General features: G+C 51.7%; 7 protein-coding genes across 7 annotated transcripts; 4 read left to right on the forward strand and 3 right to left on the reverse strand.

The window, feature by feature from the left end:
- Nucleotides 1–280: 280 nt before the first annotated feature.
- clxA (calnexin) lies at nucleotides 281–2,158 on the reverse strand (the record flags this gene model as incomplete). Its single annotated transcript, XM_057148225.1, has 4 exons — nucleotides 281–775; nucleotides 840–1,493; nucleotides 1,561–1,974; nucleotides 2,036–2,158. The coding sequence occupies 4 exons, from the start codon at nucleotides 2,156–2,158 to the stop codon at nucleotides 281–283; spliced, it is 1,686 nt and encodes a 561-aa protein (XP_057011879.1).
- A 712-nt stretch (nucleotides 2,159–2,870) lies between these two features.
- mde1 (methylthioribulose 1-phosphate dehydratase MDE1) lies at nucleotides 2,871–3,740 on the forward strand (the record flags this gene model as incomplete). The annotated part of the gene is made up of 3 exons (XM_057148226.1): nucleotides 2,871–3,020; nucleotides 3,085–3,560; nucleotides 3,629–3,740. The coding sequence occupies 3 exons, from the start codon at nucleotides 2,871–2,873 to the stop codon at nucleotides 3,738–3,740; spliced, it is 738 nt and encodes a 245-aa protein (XP_057011880.1).
- A 698-nt stretch (nucleotides 3,741–4,438) lies between these two features.
- N7473_002287 (sorting nexin 1) lies at nucleotides 4,439–6,482 on the forward strand (the record flags this gene model as incomplete). The annotated part of the gene is made up of 6 exons (XM_057148227.1): nucleotides 4,439–4,472; nucleotides 4,526–4,585; nucleotides 4,658–5,145; nucleotides 5,224–5,604; nucleotides 5,661–6,263; nucleotides 6,321–6,482. The coding sequence occupies 6 exons, from the start codon at nucleotides 4,439–4,441 to the stop codon at nucleotides 6,480–6,482; spliced, it is 1,728 nt and encodes a 575-aa protein (XP_057011881.1).
- Nucleotides 6,483–8,358: 1,876 nt separating this feature from the next.
- On the forward strand, nucleotides 8,359–9,945 carry N7473_002288 (LLM class flavin-dependent oxidoreductase; the record flags this gene model as incomplete). Its single annotated transcript, XM_057148228.1, has 4 exons — nucleotides 8,359–8,643; nucleotides 8,714–8,887; nucleotides 8,937–9,007; nucleotides 9,060–9,945. The coding sequence occupies 4 exons, from the start codon at nucleotides 8,359–8,361 to the stop codon at nucleotides 9,943–9,945; spliced, it is 1,416 nt and encodes a 471-aa protein (XP_057011882.1).
- A 167-nt stretch (nucleotides 9,946–10,112) lies between these two features.
- On the reverse strand, nucleotides 10,113–10,664 carry N7473_002289 (mitochondrial 54S ribosomal protein bL31m; the record flags this gene model as incomplete). Its single annotated transcript, XM_057148229.1, has 1 exon — nucleotides 10,113–10,664. The coding sequence occupies one exon, from the start codon at nucleotides 10,662–10,664 to the stop codon at nucleotides 10,113–10,115; it is 552 nt and encodes a 183-aa protein (XP_057011883.1).
- A 233-nt stretch (nucleotides 10,665–10,897) lies between these two features.
- On the forward strand, nucleotides 10,898–12,133 carry N7473_002290 (flavin reductase family protein). Its single transcript, XM_057148230.1, has 2 exons — nucleotides 10,898–11,060; nucleotides 11,122–12,133. The coding sequence occupies exons 1-2, from the start codon at nucleotides 11,015–11,017 to the stop codon at nucleotides 11,976–11,978; spliced, it is 903 nt and encodes a 300-aa protein (XP_057011884.1). The 5' UTR covers nucleotides 10,898–11,014; the 3' UTR covers nucleotides 11,979–12,133.
- A 1,001-nt stretch (nucleotides 12,134–13,134) lies between these two features.
- Nucleotides 13,135–16,171, reverse strand: N7473_002291 (uncharacterized protein; the record flags this gene model as incomplete). The annotated part of the gene is made up of 2 exons (XM_057148231.1): nucleotides 13,135–14,423; nucleotides 14,485–16,171. 2 exons carry the CDS (start codon nucleotides 16,169–16,171, stop codon nucleotides 13,135–13,137), a joined length of 2,976 nt encoding a protein of 991 aa, XP_057011885.1.
- Nucleotides 16,172–17,696: the final 1,525 nt, after the last annotated feature.

Here is a 17,696-nt window from a genome sequence, read left to right on the forward strand (position 1 = left end):
ACCCAATATCTACCAAGCAACGATTCAGGTCATTGGAAGGTTTCGTGTTCGAGAAAAAGAAAAGAAAGAAAGAAGGTGGAAGTATACTGAAGTCTGGATTTTTGGAGTGGATCTCACACTACCTAAGAAGTACTAGTACTACACATGCCAATAGCACACAGGTTGATAATTTGGGGGAATAAGGAAAACAACGCAGAGAAACAAGATAAAGACGACGATGCGAGCAATTGTGTGAGTTTATCGGATAATGCTTTCTTTCGACCTTTGGTCTTCTCGCCATTTACTCCGCAGAGGAGCGAGTGGCGCGCTTGGTGGCACCGCTCTTGCCAGTGTCGGCAGAGGAGCTGGTGGCCTCGCCAGTCTTCTCCTTGGAGCCAGCGGCGGGGGCCTTGCCCTTCTTCTGGGCAGGGGCAGGTGTGCTGGAGCCAATGGCGCCAACGATGATCAGGATAGAGGTCAACAGAAGGGCAACGAGACCGCCAGCAACTTCGGGAACGGTCTTGACGGCGTTGACGGGGTCCTCCTTGGCGAGGCCAACGAAGTAGTCGACCTTCTGGCGGACGAAAGTGACGGGGTCCTCCTTGAAGGTGACAGTGGTACCAGGGGCAGAAGGAGTCTCGGGCTTGGGCTTGCTGGCCTCCTCCTCGGCCTCCTCAATGGGGAGCTTGACATCGAACGTCTCCTTGCGGAGCGCCTCAGCCTCCTCGATGGAGTGACCGATATAGATGTTGTCGAACAGGATGTCGTTCTGCATGGTCCAGATCTCGAAACCAATCTGCGGAAATCATTAGCATCAGGTGCTGTCACAGCAAATGCTGGAGGTAACGGGGAAAACTTACAGCGCCCATAGGCTCAAGGTTAGAGGGGGTCTTGTCCTCGTAGTAGCCGGGGTTGGCAATCTTGCGCGGGGCCCAGGGACCCTTGTAGGCAGGGTTGTCGATCATAGGAGCGGACCACTTGCCCTTGTACTCGGGGTTCTTGATCATGGGGCGAGTCCACTCGCCGCAGCCAGAGACCTCGGCGCACTTAGGGTTGGGAACGGTGGGAGCGAGCCAATCACCATCCTCCTCATCATCCCAGTCCTCGGGCTTCTCGGCCTCGGGGTCAGGAACGCTAGTGGGCTCGTCATCCAGCCAGTCGGCAGGCTTCTCAGCCTCCTCATCAGCGATCTCGAAGGGAGCCTCCTCATCCCAGTCGGCAGGCTTGGTGGCCTCGGGGTCGGGAATCTGGACCTCGTCAACCCAGTCGGCGGGCTTCTTGTCCTTGGGGTCGTCAATCTCCTTCTCGGGGTTGACAGGGGGGGTGAAGTCCTCCAGGAGGCTGCCGGCCTTGGCAGACTCGCCGTTGATGAGGATCTCGAAGGTCTGATCGGGCTTGACGATCAGAGTGTAGAGGGAGGTGACCTTGGAGGTACGGGCGACGGGGGGAGTCTTGAGGTGCTTCTCCTCGTACTCGCCGGTCTTGGGGTTCTTGTGACGGAAGATGAAGTGAACCTGAACAGTGAAAAAACGCTGGTCAGCCCTGACGTTCAATTGGATGTTTCGGAAGGTTGACACATACCTTGTTGGTGGCACCGCACTTGTCGGGACCAAACATGATCACGTAAGGAGTCGCGTTGGAGAACTCCTCCTGGTGGAGCTTCTTGTTCTCCTGAAGGAGCTTGAGGTAGGCACCACCGCAGACCAGGGAGTTCTGGGGCTTAACCTCATACTGGACAACCAAGGTCTTACCCTTGTTGTCAATCTTCTTGGGGAACTTGGCCGAGATGGCGTGGTGGGCGGCGGCGTTCTTCACAACCAGACCCTTGTCGCCCTCAATTCCCTTGAAGACGGAGGGCTCCTCAACAGCCCACTCGCCAACGAAGGCCCAGTCCTCGTCGGACTTGGGGTCGTCCTTCTTCGCGTGCGAGAGCTTCCACCGGGACTCCCAGTCGTCGGTGAACTGCTCCAGGAAGGGAGCCTTGAGAGAAGTAGGCTAGATAGAGGAGTTAGAACGGTCAAAGAAGGTTCAATTGCAAAGTGGGTCTTGAACATACAGTGAAGGTGGGCTTCTCAATGGCAGAGGTGGCATCAGGCACAGCTTCCACTTCCTCGGCATGAGCATAGCCCATAAGAGTGGCCGAGGTGGCCAGAGCCGTGACGGCGGTATTGAAGCGCATGATGAAGAACAGAGGACGAAAGGAGGGAAGCGCACAGCACCTGAGGGGAGAAAGACAGGGGAGTGGGGGGAAAAAGAACAGCCTTAAGAAGAGGAAAGAAGCGGAGGTTATATACAAGCGACGCGGACTGGCGAAGGTCCAGGTGGCCTCTTCATGGCAGCTGCCCTAATCGGGACTAGCGTGGCCGTGAGGTACCGCGACCCCTTCGATCTCCTTCGATGTGAGGGAAAACGCTAACTGGATGAGGAACCATACTATACACTCCAAGTTCAACTCCCTTGCTAAGTATTGCTATTCAACCAGATCCTGCATCATTGTATTTATTCCAGGGATAATTTTAATGGAATTGAGCAGATACTACATCAATAACCAACATCTTTCTCAACCAATTCAATTCGGTCAGCTTTACAGTTGCGCAGCATTCGTGTTGCCGTAGCGCAATTAGGTGATTTGATGGGGTGGACTCCGAACGGCGCGGAGCTGCAGATTCCACCCCGCTCGGAAAGATTTATTGGCTTCATCGGATCGCGATTGTTACACCAGCACTATTTCCTACTGACAACCACTAGACAGACGCTTCTACGGTCCCAAAGTAAGTGAGAATCGGTCGCAAAATCTCGGTGAACCCAATGATTACCTCATTCCTCGCCCGCTGGCCCTAACTACATACTCTCCATTATAAAGCGCCGACTGAAGTCCTCACCAGCCCACCATGGCCTCCACCGAAGAACAGGCCGTCGCGGTCACCACCAACAACGACCACCTGGTACAGTCCGAGGACCCCGAGCACCCGGCGAACCTCATTCCGGAGCTTTGCCGCAAATTCTACAACTGGGGGTGGGTCACTGGCACTGGTGGAGGTGTAAGTCTCTCCTTTGCGCAGGTGCGGGGCAGCGCAAAGTGCTATGTCCGCTGACGAGAAGTAGACCTCCATTCGCCATGGTGATCACATCTTCATTGCTCCTTCTGGCGTCCAGAAGGAACTGATCAAGTCCGAGAACATCTTCGTCCTTCAATGGCCCACCAAGAAGTACCCCGCCGAAGAGCGCAGCTATATTCGCCGCCCCCTCAAGCTGAACCCGTCAGCCTGCACGCCGCTGTTCCTGACAGCCTTCGAGAACGGTGCTGGCTGCTGTATCCATACCCACTCCCAATGGGCCGTCCTGGTGACCCTGTTGGTGGAGCGTGAGAAGGGTCCCGATGCTTGCTTTGAGATCAGCACCATCGAGCAGATCAAGGGCATTCCCCGTGGAAAGGGCAAGGGCATGTTGGGATACTATGACACTCTCAGCATCCCAATCATTGAGAACACTGCCTTTGAGGAGAACTTGACCAGCGGTCTGGAGGCGGCCATGAAGAAGTACCCGGACACCTACGCGGTGCTTGTTCGGCGACACGGAATGTAAGGACGACTCTGCAATTGTTACATTGCTGTTTGTGATGAGTTGAACCCGCTGACTGTTCTCATAGCTATGTCTGGGGCGACAATGTTGCCAAGGCAAAGACTCAGTGCGAGAGTCTGGACTATCTGTTCCAACTGGCCGTCGAGATGCACAAGCTGGGCCTCCCCTGGGTCAAATAGATGACAGATAGTTCCCCTGAGTATGCCACACAATATCGCAGGGCTGCTATTGATTCCATAATTCCTATAGATTAGCCGATGATGAAGAGAACAGTAGGGTTCTATAAATTTGAAACCGAGACAGACTTCAGAATCCACGAGTTCAATGATAAAAAATGTTGCTTGGATAATGAAAAAAAGACAGTTCCCAAATTAGTGGAAATTCAAAAATCCCCATCGAAAAATAGGATGGCAAAGTCTCTCTGAACGGACTGTTTGGCTAGACCTCAGACCTTTGAGCTCCAGTACACTGTATCCCAATTGAGACGATGTGACGTACATGCAAGTGTCAAAGCCATAATGGTCTGTCGCAAGTGATCAGATTATGACACATATTCATCATGGGATGGATCGAGAAATATCGCAGTTAGCAGAAGGGTTTAATAACCCCAGGGTCAAATAATGCGACAGTTGTGTGTAGAGGGACAAGTGTCAGCAATCGTGTCAGCAATCTTGGACCTTGGGGTTTGTTGGAGATCCCGTGAGTGACTAAGAGGCGCGGATCATCCTCCACTCCACCTCCACTGCCAGCTTCCAGCTTCCAACCCCCCATCTCCTCTTGTCCTCGGAGCCACGATTGAACCAGTATCGGCGCATAATATTCGGTTCAATTCCATAATCCTTTTTTGACGGCCCTCGATCATACTTGCTCGACCACAATGGATCTCGACGCTGGAGATTCCCCGTGGGGCGGTAGGCAGTCATGATACCACAGCTCATTGGATTGCGATCTAATTAGGATACAGATGAGCCCTCGCGTTCGGTGACTACCAGCGCCGCACCGGAGCAGGATTCCCAGGATAACGGTGTGTTATGCCCTTGGAAGACCTCCATTGCCATCAACCCCTCACTAATCGCAGCACGGTCTCTCCTTGCAGCTCCCGCCCATCCCGCACCATCAGCCGGGAGCGCCGAAGTCCGGACACCTGGAAGACGAGTACCACGAGGAACGCGGAAGATCAGCGCACATGCGACACGATTGGAAGCCGTCGACAACACCGTTGATCCTCTCGGTCCTCTCGGAGAATCCACCCCTGATATAGTTGCGACTCCCACCGAGGAAGCCCCGGCTCCCCCACAGAAAGAATCGCTTGCTGCTCGAGGCCCTCAACCGGCCTCAACTTTTGCCCAGATCCCCGGCGCGACTGGCCTTGCTGACTCGGTGCACCTTGAAGAAGATGGCGCCGGTTTCCGAGGGCCGCCGCCTGTACAGCCTCCTGCTGATGTTGACGGGCCTAAGCGGCAGACGCATCCAAGCATGAGCATTGAGCAAGCTGCGAAGCCCACATTTGATATCAGCGTTGGAGATCCACACAAAGTGGGAGACCTGACGAGCAGTCACATTGTCTACCAAGTTCGGACAAAGGTATTGATCCCTCTCGGGCGCGGGAGGTGACTATTTGTGGCGAGTAAAAGGCTAATCTGATCGCACATGAACATCCAGACCACATCAAAGGGATACCGTCAACCAGAGTTCGCGGTCAGCCGCCGGTACCGTGACTTCCTTTGGCTATACAACTCTCTGCACAACAGCAATCCGGGTGTGGTTGTTGCTCCTCCGCCCGAAAAACAAGCTGTAGGCCGCTTTGATACAAATTTTGTCGAGTCACGAAGAGCAGCACTTGAACGTATGTTGAACAAGATCGCAGCTCACCCGATTCTCCAGCATGACGGTGACTTGAAGATCTTCCTTGAAAGTGAAGCCTTTAATGTGGATATTAAGAATAAGGAGAACCGGGAGCCTGATCTTGGTCAAAGCAAGGGTATGTTTAGTGGCTTTGGTATCTCGGTTGGTGGAGGCGGCAAGTTTGTAGAGCATGACGACGTAAGTGAGCTTCATTGACACAGCGGAAAAAGTTTACTCACTTACACCTTGCACAGTGGTTCCATGACCGCAAGGTCTATTTGGACGCGCTGGAGAACCAGCTCAAGGCACTCTTGAAATCTATGGACACGGTGGTTGCGCAACGCAAGGGTCTCTCCGAGGCCGCAGGCGATTTCTCAAGCTCCCTGCACGCCTTGGCTGCTGTTGAGCTTTCCCCCGCATTGGCATCTCCACTGGACGGTCTATCCGAACTCCAATTCCGCATTAAAGAACTCTACGAACGTCAAGCTCAGCAGGACGTGTTGACTCTGGGCATTACAATTGATGAGTACATTCGTTTGATTGGTAGTGTGAAGAATGCATTCTCCCAGCGACAAAAGGCCTTCCATAGCTGGCACGCCGCAGAGTCGGATCTACAGAAACGCAAAAACACCCAGGAAAAGCTCCTCCGCCAGGGCAAGTCTCAGCAAGATCGATTGAACCAGGCCAACGCCGATGTTGCCGATGCGGAGCGCAAGGTACACCAAACTCGTCTTTTGTTCGAAGATATGGGCCGCTTGATGCGGAATGAATTGCAAAGATTTGAGAAGGAGAAGGTGGAGGACTTCAAGTCTGGCGTGGAGACTTTTTTGGAGAGTGCCGTTGAGGCTCAAAAGGAGGTAAGATGATTACAAGTCCCTACTGAGATAGATTCGTTGCTGACCCTTTCTTTCTAGTTGATTGAGCTCTGGGAAACTTTCCTCCTCCGTCTCGACGCCGGGGAGGACGGTCTACCTTATTATGTGCCCGAGTCGGAGGCCGGCCAGGCACCCGTGTCCGAGTCAACGACATCAGCCGCGGAACCTACAGCCGCCACCGAGGATGAAGATGAAGCCTGATAAACCTGGTTCTTCACTCGCAGCCGCTCTAATATCACATCAACCTGACACGCTGGAACATACACTATCCAGTATCAGTCTTGAATTCACTCAGGAATCTCTTCCTTCGCCCCATCCTCTTTGCCTATCCAAGGTACAACTCAATGATTGTCTTCAGCCAGCTTATCTTCTTATCCCCTCTTTGTCTTGTTGATTCAGAAAGTTCGTTCAAATACCACTATTCACGTATTATAACCGATACCACAAGTGTGATTCTACCTGATAATGAAGAACTCAACATTGTCCAGGCCTCCGAATCAAGATAGTATTTACCTAGATACTTGTTATCAAAACGGTATTTTAGACACGACATATTCTCCAGAGCCTGGTCAGTTGCCTTTCGAGGCTCTTGGTTTAGAGATAGCAATATCCTGGTTTCCATGGGGGCTGGCTTTGCGGATATTCTTCCTGTCGTTCTTTATCTTGGGAATTAATTACGACCATGGTATGGAATAAGGATGGATGGTACAGGAAACTCAAACTGGCCGGCTTGATTAGATCTTAAGTTACAAACTGGGACATGATACAACGCACCAATACATACATCAACAGCGTGAGAATTAACGCAGGTCTAGCAACATTTCAGTTGCTTTGCTTGGTCGGAATAGATTCTCCCTTAAAAGTCGTAGTAAACCCCACAAGGCGGTGGTGAAAGGTCGAGATCAACGAGCCATTGTGGTTGTATTGGACGATCACTGCTTCCCTTGATAGCCGCATTAATAAGAAGCGTCTGCGCACCACGTTTCAGTCGTTTCATCGGTTGTGGATTCGTAGAGCTATGATTCGTCGCAGCAAGTGCCGGCCAAGACATTCTCCCTTTCAGAGTGGAAAGCCTTTCTATCAAATGGGACTTCTCATTATGAATATCTCGGTTTGGTAGAAATTTCCAGTGCCACAGGGCAAAGCAAGAACGACCACAATGGCATGCGCAAATGGAGATTCCACTCATGACCATTGTACGTTTAGTTTGTAATTGCTATGGATGAAGAATCCTATTTGGACATCAAACTGAGCTCAAGATGCATGTTCTGAACCGCATGTCTCCTGTACGATCATTCCAAAGCTATCCTATAGACACGTCTTTCACAGTACTTGCTGTCACTGTAGATAAGTAACTAGTCACGAGCTGTGATGGCAGAAAGCTCGCGGGTTCGCAATTTCAGACTGTTAATCAACCGTGTCCTGTCTGATTAGCCGTTCGAAGAACCATTGGTTCCTATCCCCTGATCCCGACGTGCGCTTTAATTACAATCTATGAGAGACTATAAACACCGAAAAAGAGCTTGGTGGAGGGCTAAGGTTTCCCCTAAAATAGACCAATGGTATTGAAATTCACTTCATCCAATGAGAGAACTCGATCCAGCCTTTCGGTCTCTAGCAGGCAAAAGTCCTCATTCAAGCACACATTCCTTCTTTGAGTAAGACACAATAACATGCCATACACTATTCTCATAATTCATATCTATCACGATAATTTGCTGGTACAATGGTCCAATCAATTCACTTGAACCCAAGGCTAGTATGACGCGATCCTCCTACAGTACACGTTATTCGGCTTTCTTCCGAGCAAGGGTACGTCTCGGTACATTTGAAGTTTTTCTTAGCTCCAATACATCCGTGTGCTTTACGTCTATTCTCCTGTCACCAGCGGGGGCCGAGATTCGTGCTTTTCAATGGCAATGGCAGCATGTTGTCGAGCGGGGTTATTGAAATATGAGACAGATAAATTTAAACCCTCTACGAGTGAATGCCCGGCCACGATTCATAAACGAGTATTTTTAATTTCATTCCAATCTCATAATATATTATATTCATTGCTTGAATCATATCAATTAGCATGGCTACCGACAGTCCAACCCCGAAAAGACGAATCTATCTCAATGGCTTCGATATGTTCACAGTCGGCCATCTATCATTCGGCCAGTGGAAAAACCCTGCAGATCGATCAGCCACAAAGCGGCGAGATCTTTCATACTGGACAGACCTCGCCAAGATCCTGGAGAAGGGTGACTTCAATGCATTGTTCTTAGCCGACACTTTCGGTCTCTATGACACTTACAAGGGTAGTGCCGAGCCGGCTATTCGCAACGGGGCTCAATATCCGATGGGAGATCCTGCAATTGTATGTTAAGAGAAGTGACACGACATGATAGGAATTTCTGATTGAGGAGCATGCTAACGTACAGTCCCAGCCAATCTCGGCCATGGCGTCGGTGACCAAGAACCTTGGTTTTGCTATTACTACGTCTACATCCTATGAAGCTCCATATGTCGTTGCAAAGAGATTCTCAACACTGGATCACCTTACGAACGGTCGGTTTGGATGGAACATTGTGACTTCATGGAAGGCTTCTGCCTCTAAAGCTGTGAGTTCTTCAATATCTCAGCGAGATGCTCATTTACTGAAAACCCTAGGTTGGATTGCCTCTCATCGACCACGACAGACGGTATGAGATTGCCGATGAGTATCTGACCGTGTTATACAAGTACGCTTAAATGTGCATTTTTGATTCAAGTCTTGCTGATTCCTTTGCCTAGGCTCTGGGAAGGAAGTTGGGCAAATGACGCCCTCAAAGAAGATATCAAGACCGGCATCTACACAGATCCCAGTCTCATCAAATATGTCCATCATCACGGTGAAAACTTCCACGTCGATGGTCCACACATTCTAGATCCATCACCTCAACGCACTCCATTCCTCTTCCAAGCCGGAACTTCTCCAGCCGGCGTAGCATTCGGAGCAAAACACGCCGAAGGTGTTTTTGTGTCGGCCCCTTCTCCACACATCCTGGCTCCTCGCATCCAAGCTATCCGTGAGGAAGCAGCAAAGAATGGTCGTGATCCGAGATCTATAAAGGTCTTTGCCATTCTGACTCCGATAATTGGCCGAACGGAGGAAGAAGCCCAAGCAAAGTATCGCGAGGCCCTTGAGAACGCCAGTGAAGAGGCTGGTCTGGCGTTTTTCTCCGGTGGAAGTGGTATTGATCTCAGTCTTTTTGATCTGGATACGCCTATCAAGCCATCTGATGTTCATGTTGATGCTCGAGTCCATTCAACCATTAACACGCTCTCATATCAGAGCCCAGATGTTCCGGAATGGACGCCCCGGAATATTGGGAAGCATATCTCCATCGGCGGTGCCGGTCCTGTTCCGGTTGGAACTGCGAGCACCGTTGCAGACTTTCTTGAAGAATGGGTTCGAATTGCTGATCTGGATGGCTTCAATATCGGGTATGTGCAAACTCCGGGGACATTTGAGGACGTTGTTGAGCTCTTGGTGCCGGAATTGCGTCGAAGAGGTATCTATACTCCCGAGGGAGAGAGCGGAACTATGCGTGAGAGGATCTATGGGCCTGGGCAGAAGCTGCTGAGAGACGACCATGTCGGAATTAAGTACCGCTATGAGGTTTATGATGGTAAATAGTCAAAAATAGCCATCCATGCACAGTAAGAAGGAAACATATGTGTATTGTACAGGATAAATAAGACAAAATAAGAAAACCCAACTCCCAATTTAAGTACAACGAAGGCACCTGTAAAAGCCCCTCGCTTGTGACAATTCAATCACCTCCAAGCTCATATGCAGGGCGTTCATTTCTTCTTCTTTCCAGAAATTTGAGGCTCCTCCTGGCCGAACGAGCTGATCAAATCCAACAAATTATCCTCCTCCTCCTGATCTGCCTTGGCCTGGGCCTGAGCAGCCTCTTGCTCAGCCTTCTGAGTCGCGGCGTCCTTCTTCAAATCACCGGTGGGCGCAGACTCAGCAACCGGAGCATTGGCATCCCAGCTACGACCGAAGCGCGCACGGAAAGCAGCCAGACGACCAGCCTCATCCTCCTCAACATTCATCAGCTTGCTGCTGGACGGGTTCCAGAGTAGAGAGTTGCGAGTGTCGCGTGTGGAGCGGTAGACGGGGGCGGGCGAGGTGGTGCGGTGGGTGAAGGCGCTGCCGTCGGAGAGGGTGACGAGCTGTGTGAAAGTGTAGGGCCGCTTAGGACGGCGGAGAAGTGTAGCATGACGGCATTGCGAGCAGACGAAGGTTGTGGTCTTGATTTGAGAAGCTGGCAGGCGAGTAGGGAGGATGGTTGATGTTGAGCTGGATATCGTGGCCGCGGAGCGACGCAGAGAGGTGTGCATTGACATTGTGCGAGGGGAAGCGCGGAGCGCAATGAATGTCACTGAGAGATTGGAGAGACTGAAGCCCTTGAATCAATGTCAGATGGGCTGCGAGCGGGAGGTTGCGGAGCGCAGGGTTGAGTTGATGCTATACAAACTCCCGACGCAGAGAAACTTTTGGCAATTATCGCGGGTTATGTAAGCGGCCGGGGATTTTCTCGGGCGGCGCTCCTTCATAAGTGAAACTCATACTTGGTTCGCGCAGACTTGTGTTTCTAGTCTAAATCACGAGGAATACTCTTTGTCTTGTCCAGATCAACTCGTTTGCGCCATTTCTCGAGCCCTAGCGACTGCTCCGGCCCGTCGAGACCGGCAGCATGAAGTTATCACTTCCGCGACTTGCGGCCCGGCAAGGCCTCGGAGGTGAGTCTTTTGAGCTCTTTACGTTATACTTTGCCTTGCAATACTAATTAATATTCTTTAGAGCCATTGTCGCACACATTTTCTCCTATCAAATCTTCTCGTCTCTCCAACCGATCCTCATACACGCTATACTTCCCGCAGCCCTACCTCCGGCACTCACAGCGACATATCAGCAATGCCGCAGCTTCCCTCAAACAAGACAGCGCACAGAGAAGCGAACACCCACCCTCCCACAAAGCTCACCCTCCCTCGACCTCTAAAAAACCAAGCCAATCCTTCCCGACGTCATCAATATCAGAACAAGTCCGCCTCCTTATGCGCCGAGTCCCCTACCCCGTCGCCATCATCACATCCACCGATCCAACCGGTCCCGCAGATACCACTTCCTTCCGCGGAATGACTGTCTCCTCTTTCAACACAGTAACACTCACACCGGAGCCGGTAATATCATTCAACGTACGCCGGCCCTCTGAGACACTCAACGCACTACTCGCCTCAGGCCGATTCCTAGTACATCTCCTCGCGCCGAGTTCCGCAACCGCAACTCTAGCTAGAGACTTCTCCAAGGGGAATACTACCCTCGCAACGATGTTGAGTGGACATGGAGAGTTTGAGTTCGAACCTTTGCGCTCTGGCAGCGAAGCCGAGAGGCCTCTTCCTATTTTGAGGCGGCGAGGGTCAGACTCGCATAGTCGTCTGGACTTCCCATTCGTCTTCGAGTGCAGGCTTCATCCGCAGAAGATTGATGTGCAGGATCACTCAATCGTGCTGGGAACAGTTCTGCGAGCTATCGAAGGCTCAGGAGATCTGCTCTCTGGCCAAAGCTGTGCGGGAGAATCTCCAGATGAGCATTCGCCGGAACACTTGTGTCTCACTTATGCCAATACCAAATTCTGGAAGATGGGCGGTGAAATATAAAATAAATTCCATCTGAAGAAGGCATGGCGAAGCCAATGGCTTTGGGCTACGTCGCACTGTACATATACTATACATGGGGTTGGCGTTTACAGTACATATATTTAGATTTGTCCATAGATATTCAAGTCATTGAAGGCCATCTTGGCCGGGACTCAGCCCAGCGTGGTTACAAATTTGCTTAGCATATTTACAGATAATTAGCCTTATTTCTAACCGCGCTAGGCTCTTGAACCTAACGATATCGCTTCAGGGCTGCTTCCAGTGGACAACCCTTCTCCATTACGTCTTACATGGTCACCGACGGATTGATCAGTATCCACCGGGGTTGAATAAGCAGCTCGCACTCATATTTCGATATGCATTTGCACATTCGCAACCTCGCCGCTCTGGACTTGAGCCACGCGACGGCCAAGGCTGGGTGAATCGCGTGGAATCTCTGTTGGCATCGGGCGTCGACCCCAACGCACTTTTCCGTGGTGAGGAACCCGCTATCTCTGCTCAGGCAGACGACGCAACTCTGGATGAGAACGCTACGCAGCCACCGCAGGTTTACTCCGAGCCCACAGAAATGCCGGCTCTTCGGCAGGCTATTCGAGACTTGGGGTTGGACATCCCCAGGAGGGCTGATTTATTAAAAACGGCGCGACTAATGACAACTTTGCTCAAACATGGCGCTCTTGTAACCACGCCAAACAAAAGTGTAACCTAATGCCCCGACTAATGTCTACATAGATCTACAATGATTTACAAATGATAACTATAAGAAAAAACATACGGCAACCGAGATAGTGTAGAACAAGCTTTTTGGTCTCTAAGAACAGAACTGCGATTCGTCTCACATCAACCCGGCCTTTACAACCTCGTGGAACCCACCGCGAGGGACTAATCGATTCGCAACGGCCAGAGAATATAGATTCCAAGACCGCCCCGATCCGACCCGGTAAGGATAATGGTTGAATTGTAAAGAACGGACAGAGTTTCCGGGGCTAACGAACGATGATCGAACCGAACACAAGGCAAAGTTCAAGCACAAACAGCTCAGGCGAACCACTTGAGAGGGCGTGCGGGCTCAGACATCGACCGACGAGGAGAAGATCAGGCAGAGATCCTGCAAAACCATCTCTTGTATGACATGAGGTTGAAGGCCTCGAGATACCTACTCACGAGTCGATCTGGGACTGCCACTTCCACTGCCGCTACCTCCGCTGCCACTACCGGCTCCGCTGACACGGCTTGCAGCACGCTGGAAAGGGCTCAGTATAGGACGACCCCCGTGCTGCAGAAAACCATTCCCATCTGGCCCGAAGCGTTGCTGCTTCTCGGAGAGAATGTCGGACAGTTCAACCTGAAGTGCCGGGAGGCGATGCGACTCAAAGAAATCTGAGCCATATTGACTACTGCGAGTGGAGCGGTTGGAGAAGGAACGATCCCGACTGTTGATGTCAGTGACGAAGTAGGAGCCAGTGTTGCCGAACGGTGATGCCGGAAATTGAGGCATGAAAGTATCATGCACCGGGCTGGTTGGATGCGATGACGAAGCATGGACAGGCGACGAGGAAGTCTGGAGTGGACTAGACTTGAGAGGAGGAGGGAAGCTGAGGCCCAACAACGCTCGTCCGGTAGGGGCAGAGGTCGTTGTAGTTTCAATAATTGGGTTCGTGCCGGGCAGATTGCCTTCGGGAGTCAGAGGACCAGAATCCAGAAGCATCTGCTGTTGTTGCTGCTGGATTGACTGTTCAATTGCCGAAGCTTGCTGCCAGAGTTGACTCGTGCGCAGCTGGAAGTCTTGCACAGACTGGCTAATGCTTGCAAACTGTTCGTGGAAGTTGGCCTCCATTTTGGCATGATCTTGCTCCCGAGCAAATTGTTCGGCCGCGCGGCGCTCTCGCTCGTTCAATCCTTGGGCATTGGCTGATATGATGCGCTCATACTGTTCGTTGACACGAAGACGGCGGCTCTGAAGACGCTCACGCTTCTGCACAGTCACGCTCAATTCTTGCTCCAAGGCAGACACTTGTTGGGCAGAGGCAAGGCGAGCTTCCGAAACCTCTTCCTTGGTCTTGTTGAAGAGCTCCAATTCCCGATCGAATTCAGCCTTTTGAGCAGTCCATTCTTCCATCTCCTCTTCTGGCACGTTCTCCATGTTGTCTAGTTGCACTTCCAATACCGCTGTTGCCTCCTCGGTTTGTTTAATATTTCGCTCGAGCTGGAGCGAACGCTGCTTTTGCCTGTTTTCGTCCGTTCCACTTTGAAGTCGGTGATTATAATTGTCCAATTCCCTCCGAATTTTCGAGATGAGAAGTTTGTGGTCGTTCTTGGCTTTCTTCAACCGAGAGCGCTTTTCGTTCAGCTTAGCCTCGGCGTTGATGACGGAGTTCTTCAGCGTAGTCGTAGGGGACGAGGGCCGATAAGTTGGCTGCGGGGGTGTCGGGACCGAGGAAACAGCTGCTGAATCGATGAGTTTCATGAACGCAAGAGCCAATTGTTAGTATGAATGAAATCTTACCTTGTTCCATGTCGGTCGTCGCGGGTGTTTTGACACTCATGGCACAGATTTCCTCATCGGTATCGCTGCGTACGAAAGAGCAGGTATAAGCACAGTTAGGAGCGAGACCAGAGATCTCACCCTTCCAGTGGACTATACTAGATCCCTTAGAGGCATCTGGAACCCTGCTGATTGTCGCTGTAGCCCACAATGCCCCATTGACACAAACATAGAATGGTTCAGCCTCCGAATCTGTACGATCGACATCACCCGAGCTTGGCGTCACGGAATCATCGGCAAGGTCACCGGCGGCAAACTTGATAGTAGAACTATCCACATCTGTAATCCATACCAGTCCTTCATCGAGAGAGACACTTTGCAAGTCGTCTTCAGTCAAGCCACGTGCCGTTTTCGATAAGACCCGAGAGTGTTCATATTCCCGCATGACCGTAACCTTTGTACTGGCGAGAGCGGCCCAGAATGGTTGGCGACTTCGAACTTGGTTGGCTTGCCTCCTGCGTTTCTTAGCCGAGGTAAGACGATCCTTGCCGTCCTTGACCAATTGACCGTCCGGCCCCACGAAAGACGAAGAAAGACTAGCGGCAGACTCCAGAGCAGAATCAGCTTGACCTTGTGAGCCTGCCGACGCTTCTGTATCGCCACGCTTGCCAGTCCGCGAGGGTGCCGGTGATCGATTCTTGGCCATGGACCGTCTCGCCATTGCTGTTCCGGCTTGTGCTAGTATATGAACGGCAAGTAGACTCCGTAACCAACTCGGCGAGGAATGCGACTCGGTTCGGCGGAGTTCGGCGGGTAGAATATTCGAGTACTGCGAGAGAAGATCAGGGCTTATGAGTTTGGCAGAGACAAGATGCCCTGTCACAAATTCTTGTATGCCTTTGCTGCGAACGATATGAAGAAGCAGAACAGTCCCCACGCATAGAGCGTTGACCCCGCCGTTTTTCCCGGCGCCTCCGCCGCCCAAAGTAATAGCGACTTGGACGTGAGCAAGATCAATGGCAAAATTTTGTGCCCATGTCCACATGAAAAGGCCCCAGAAAAGAAGGCAGAACCCGTCCATGGCGATCATAGTGCCCATCGAAGGCGTGCCAGCCGGACCCTGAAAGATGTCAAAGTTCGACGATAGGGAGCCGGCAGCACCGCCACTCGGAGGCATGAACGTCAAAGACGCGAACAGGAATTGAACACAAGTCAGAACCATCGGTGGGAGTTGTAGCAGAAAGATCAAAATGGCGATCGTGTCGTACATGGGACACGACTTGAGGATCGTGGACGCGAGTTGAAGCGGATTGATTGAGGAGTTTGAACCCGATCGTTTCGCGGAGCCATTGCGTGAAGTCGAGCTAGCCACGCCGCCATTATGCGGCGTGGCGCCGTTAACTTCGCCGCACGCCATGTCCACACCTCGATGTCCATTCACCGGCCCACGTCCATTGCTATCAACCTTAGTTCCATCCACACCCTTACACGCGACAGTAGACGAGTTGACGGCGGAGTCACTAGTGGAACGAGACGAGGAAAGGTCGAAAGGTGCGGATGCGCCCGAGCTGGTAGCGTTGCCGTTGCCGGGCGAGCCGTTGAGATGGCCGCTGGACTTCTGCTTGGTTACTTTCTTGCCGGGACCGACGAGGCCATTCTCGTGACGATTGCTCTGATTCTTCCTGCCCGCAGCGGATGAGCGTGGCATGGACGAGGGAGCCGAAACCCAGGTCCGAGTCAGCTTGGCGGGATGAGGCCAAGGACTGGGACCAGGCTAGAAGGGGCGAGGAAGGATGGTGAAGGAGGGAGAGAGGGAGAGAAGATTGGAAGATTGGATATGACCCCTAAGATTCGTCCAAAAGGAATGTATATGAGAAGGACGGGAGGTGGTGAGGGGGGTGGGCGTGATAAAGTAGGAGGGGGGGGGAAGGAAGGGAAAAAAGCGAATGGACGAAGGTGGTAATACGAGAAGGGGAAGAAGGAAAAGTCACCAGTAACGGGAGAGACCAAGAGAGAGAAGAGAGTCTTCAGCCTGGGCCGAAGAAGAAACTGAATAGTCGTATCGTATGGTAACGCCGCCGTCGATCATACCAGGGTTCCCTCTCTAGGCAGGCGGTACTGCCCGCTTTTAGTGTACGGAACCGTATGGATTGGCTGCAGTACTAAGTAAAGTACCAACTGTGCGTATATTTGCTGTATGGCCTCTTCTGATCTCAAGTCTGGACTGTAGGGAAGACTTGAGATGAAACGCCTCACTATCGGATGATTATCATCTCAATATTGACATCCTAAGCTATTGTGATGCGTCGAAATATCGAACCGAAAACATTAACCTAACAACAGAGTACGCCAAAGTCCCCTCGTCGATCTCTGCCATGGAGTTTCCCCATTCGTCTTCAAGTCACCTGGTTGCTGCACTCTTTCGGATACCGACAACATCTCGCCCAATCCTCAACGAGAAACGGGAAACAGCCTAAAAGGCTCACAGGCTCATCTCAAAGCACTCCCAGGCCGTTGAAAATACAATGACATCTTCGAACTTCATCCCGTTGCTACACTGGAATGCGAATATACGCAGATAAGCTACGCACCTGGGCCTGCCTGACTCGACAGTGAACCCTATCTACCATAACATCTACGATCGCCAGTTGCTATCAAGCCGAATCACCGACGATCAAACCGTTCTTTCGGCCGTCTCCTGCGGGGTCATCCTAGCCCCATCCTTTGGAGCATGCATGGCGACACGAGTCCCTTTGATCGTAGTATCCAATTGGGGGGAGAATATCTCGCTGATGAGCAAAGCTGCAGAAACCACGCAAACACACCGACCCGACGGGCGGCCCTAGCCTAACTACAGTACAAACTACGGAGTACTGTACTGTATGTGGAATCGCTCGATCATGCCATGCTTCGTGGAGATTTAGCGGCCAGTTTCTTCACATGCTCGGCTATCTCGTACCCTGGAGAGAGGCTCCGCTAAGCAATGGCCAACCTACGATCCGCTTCCCCCCTGTACAACCCTGGTTATGGAGAGCACCGCGGTTCTCCAAGTAATGGACAGGCGCAGGACAGATACTTCGACAGCCTTCCCAACTGCGGAGAGATGCATCTTACCATAATTCCAGACAGGTATCTGCTAGCCGATTGACCCAGCAACCCCTCCCTCACAGGCTGACCCAAGTCAACAAATGCTAAGACGACTTGGCATCGCAAGGTTTCCTCGCAGATCAGCC

Source organism: Penicillium subrubescens (assembly GCF_028828155.1).
Source record: "Penicillium subrubescens strain IBT 31985 chromosome Unknown utg000002l_segment0_segment0, whole genome shotgun sequence".
NCBI lineage: Eukaryota > Fungi > Ascomycota > Eurotiomycetes > Eurotiales > Aspergillaceae > Penicillium > Penicillium subrubescens.

Coding starts and splice junctions, on each gene's coding strand:
- N7473_002290 (XM_057148230.1), top strand. CDS start 11,015: ATGAAGTTATCACTTCCGCGACTTGCGGCCCGGCAAGGCCTCGGAG. Junction 11,061..11,121: donor GGCCCGGCAAGGCCTCGGAG/GTGAGTCTTTTG, acceptor AATATTCTTTAG/AGCCATTGTCGCACACATTT.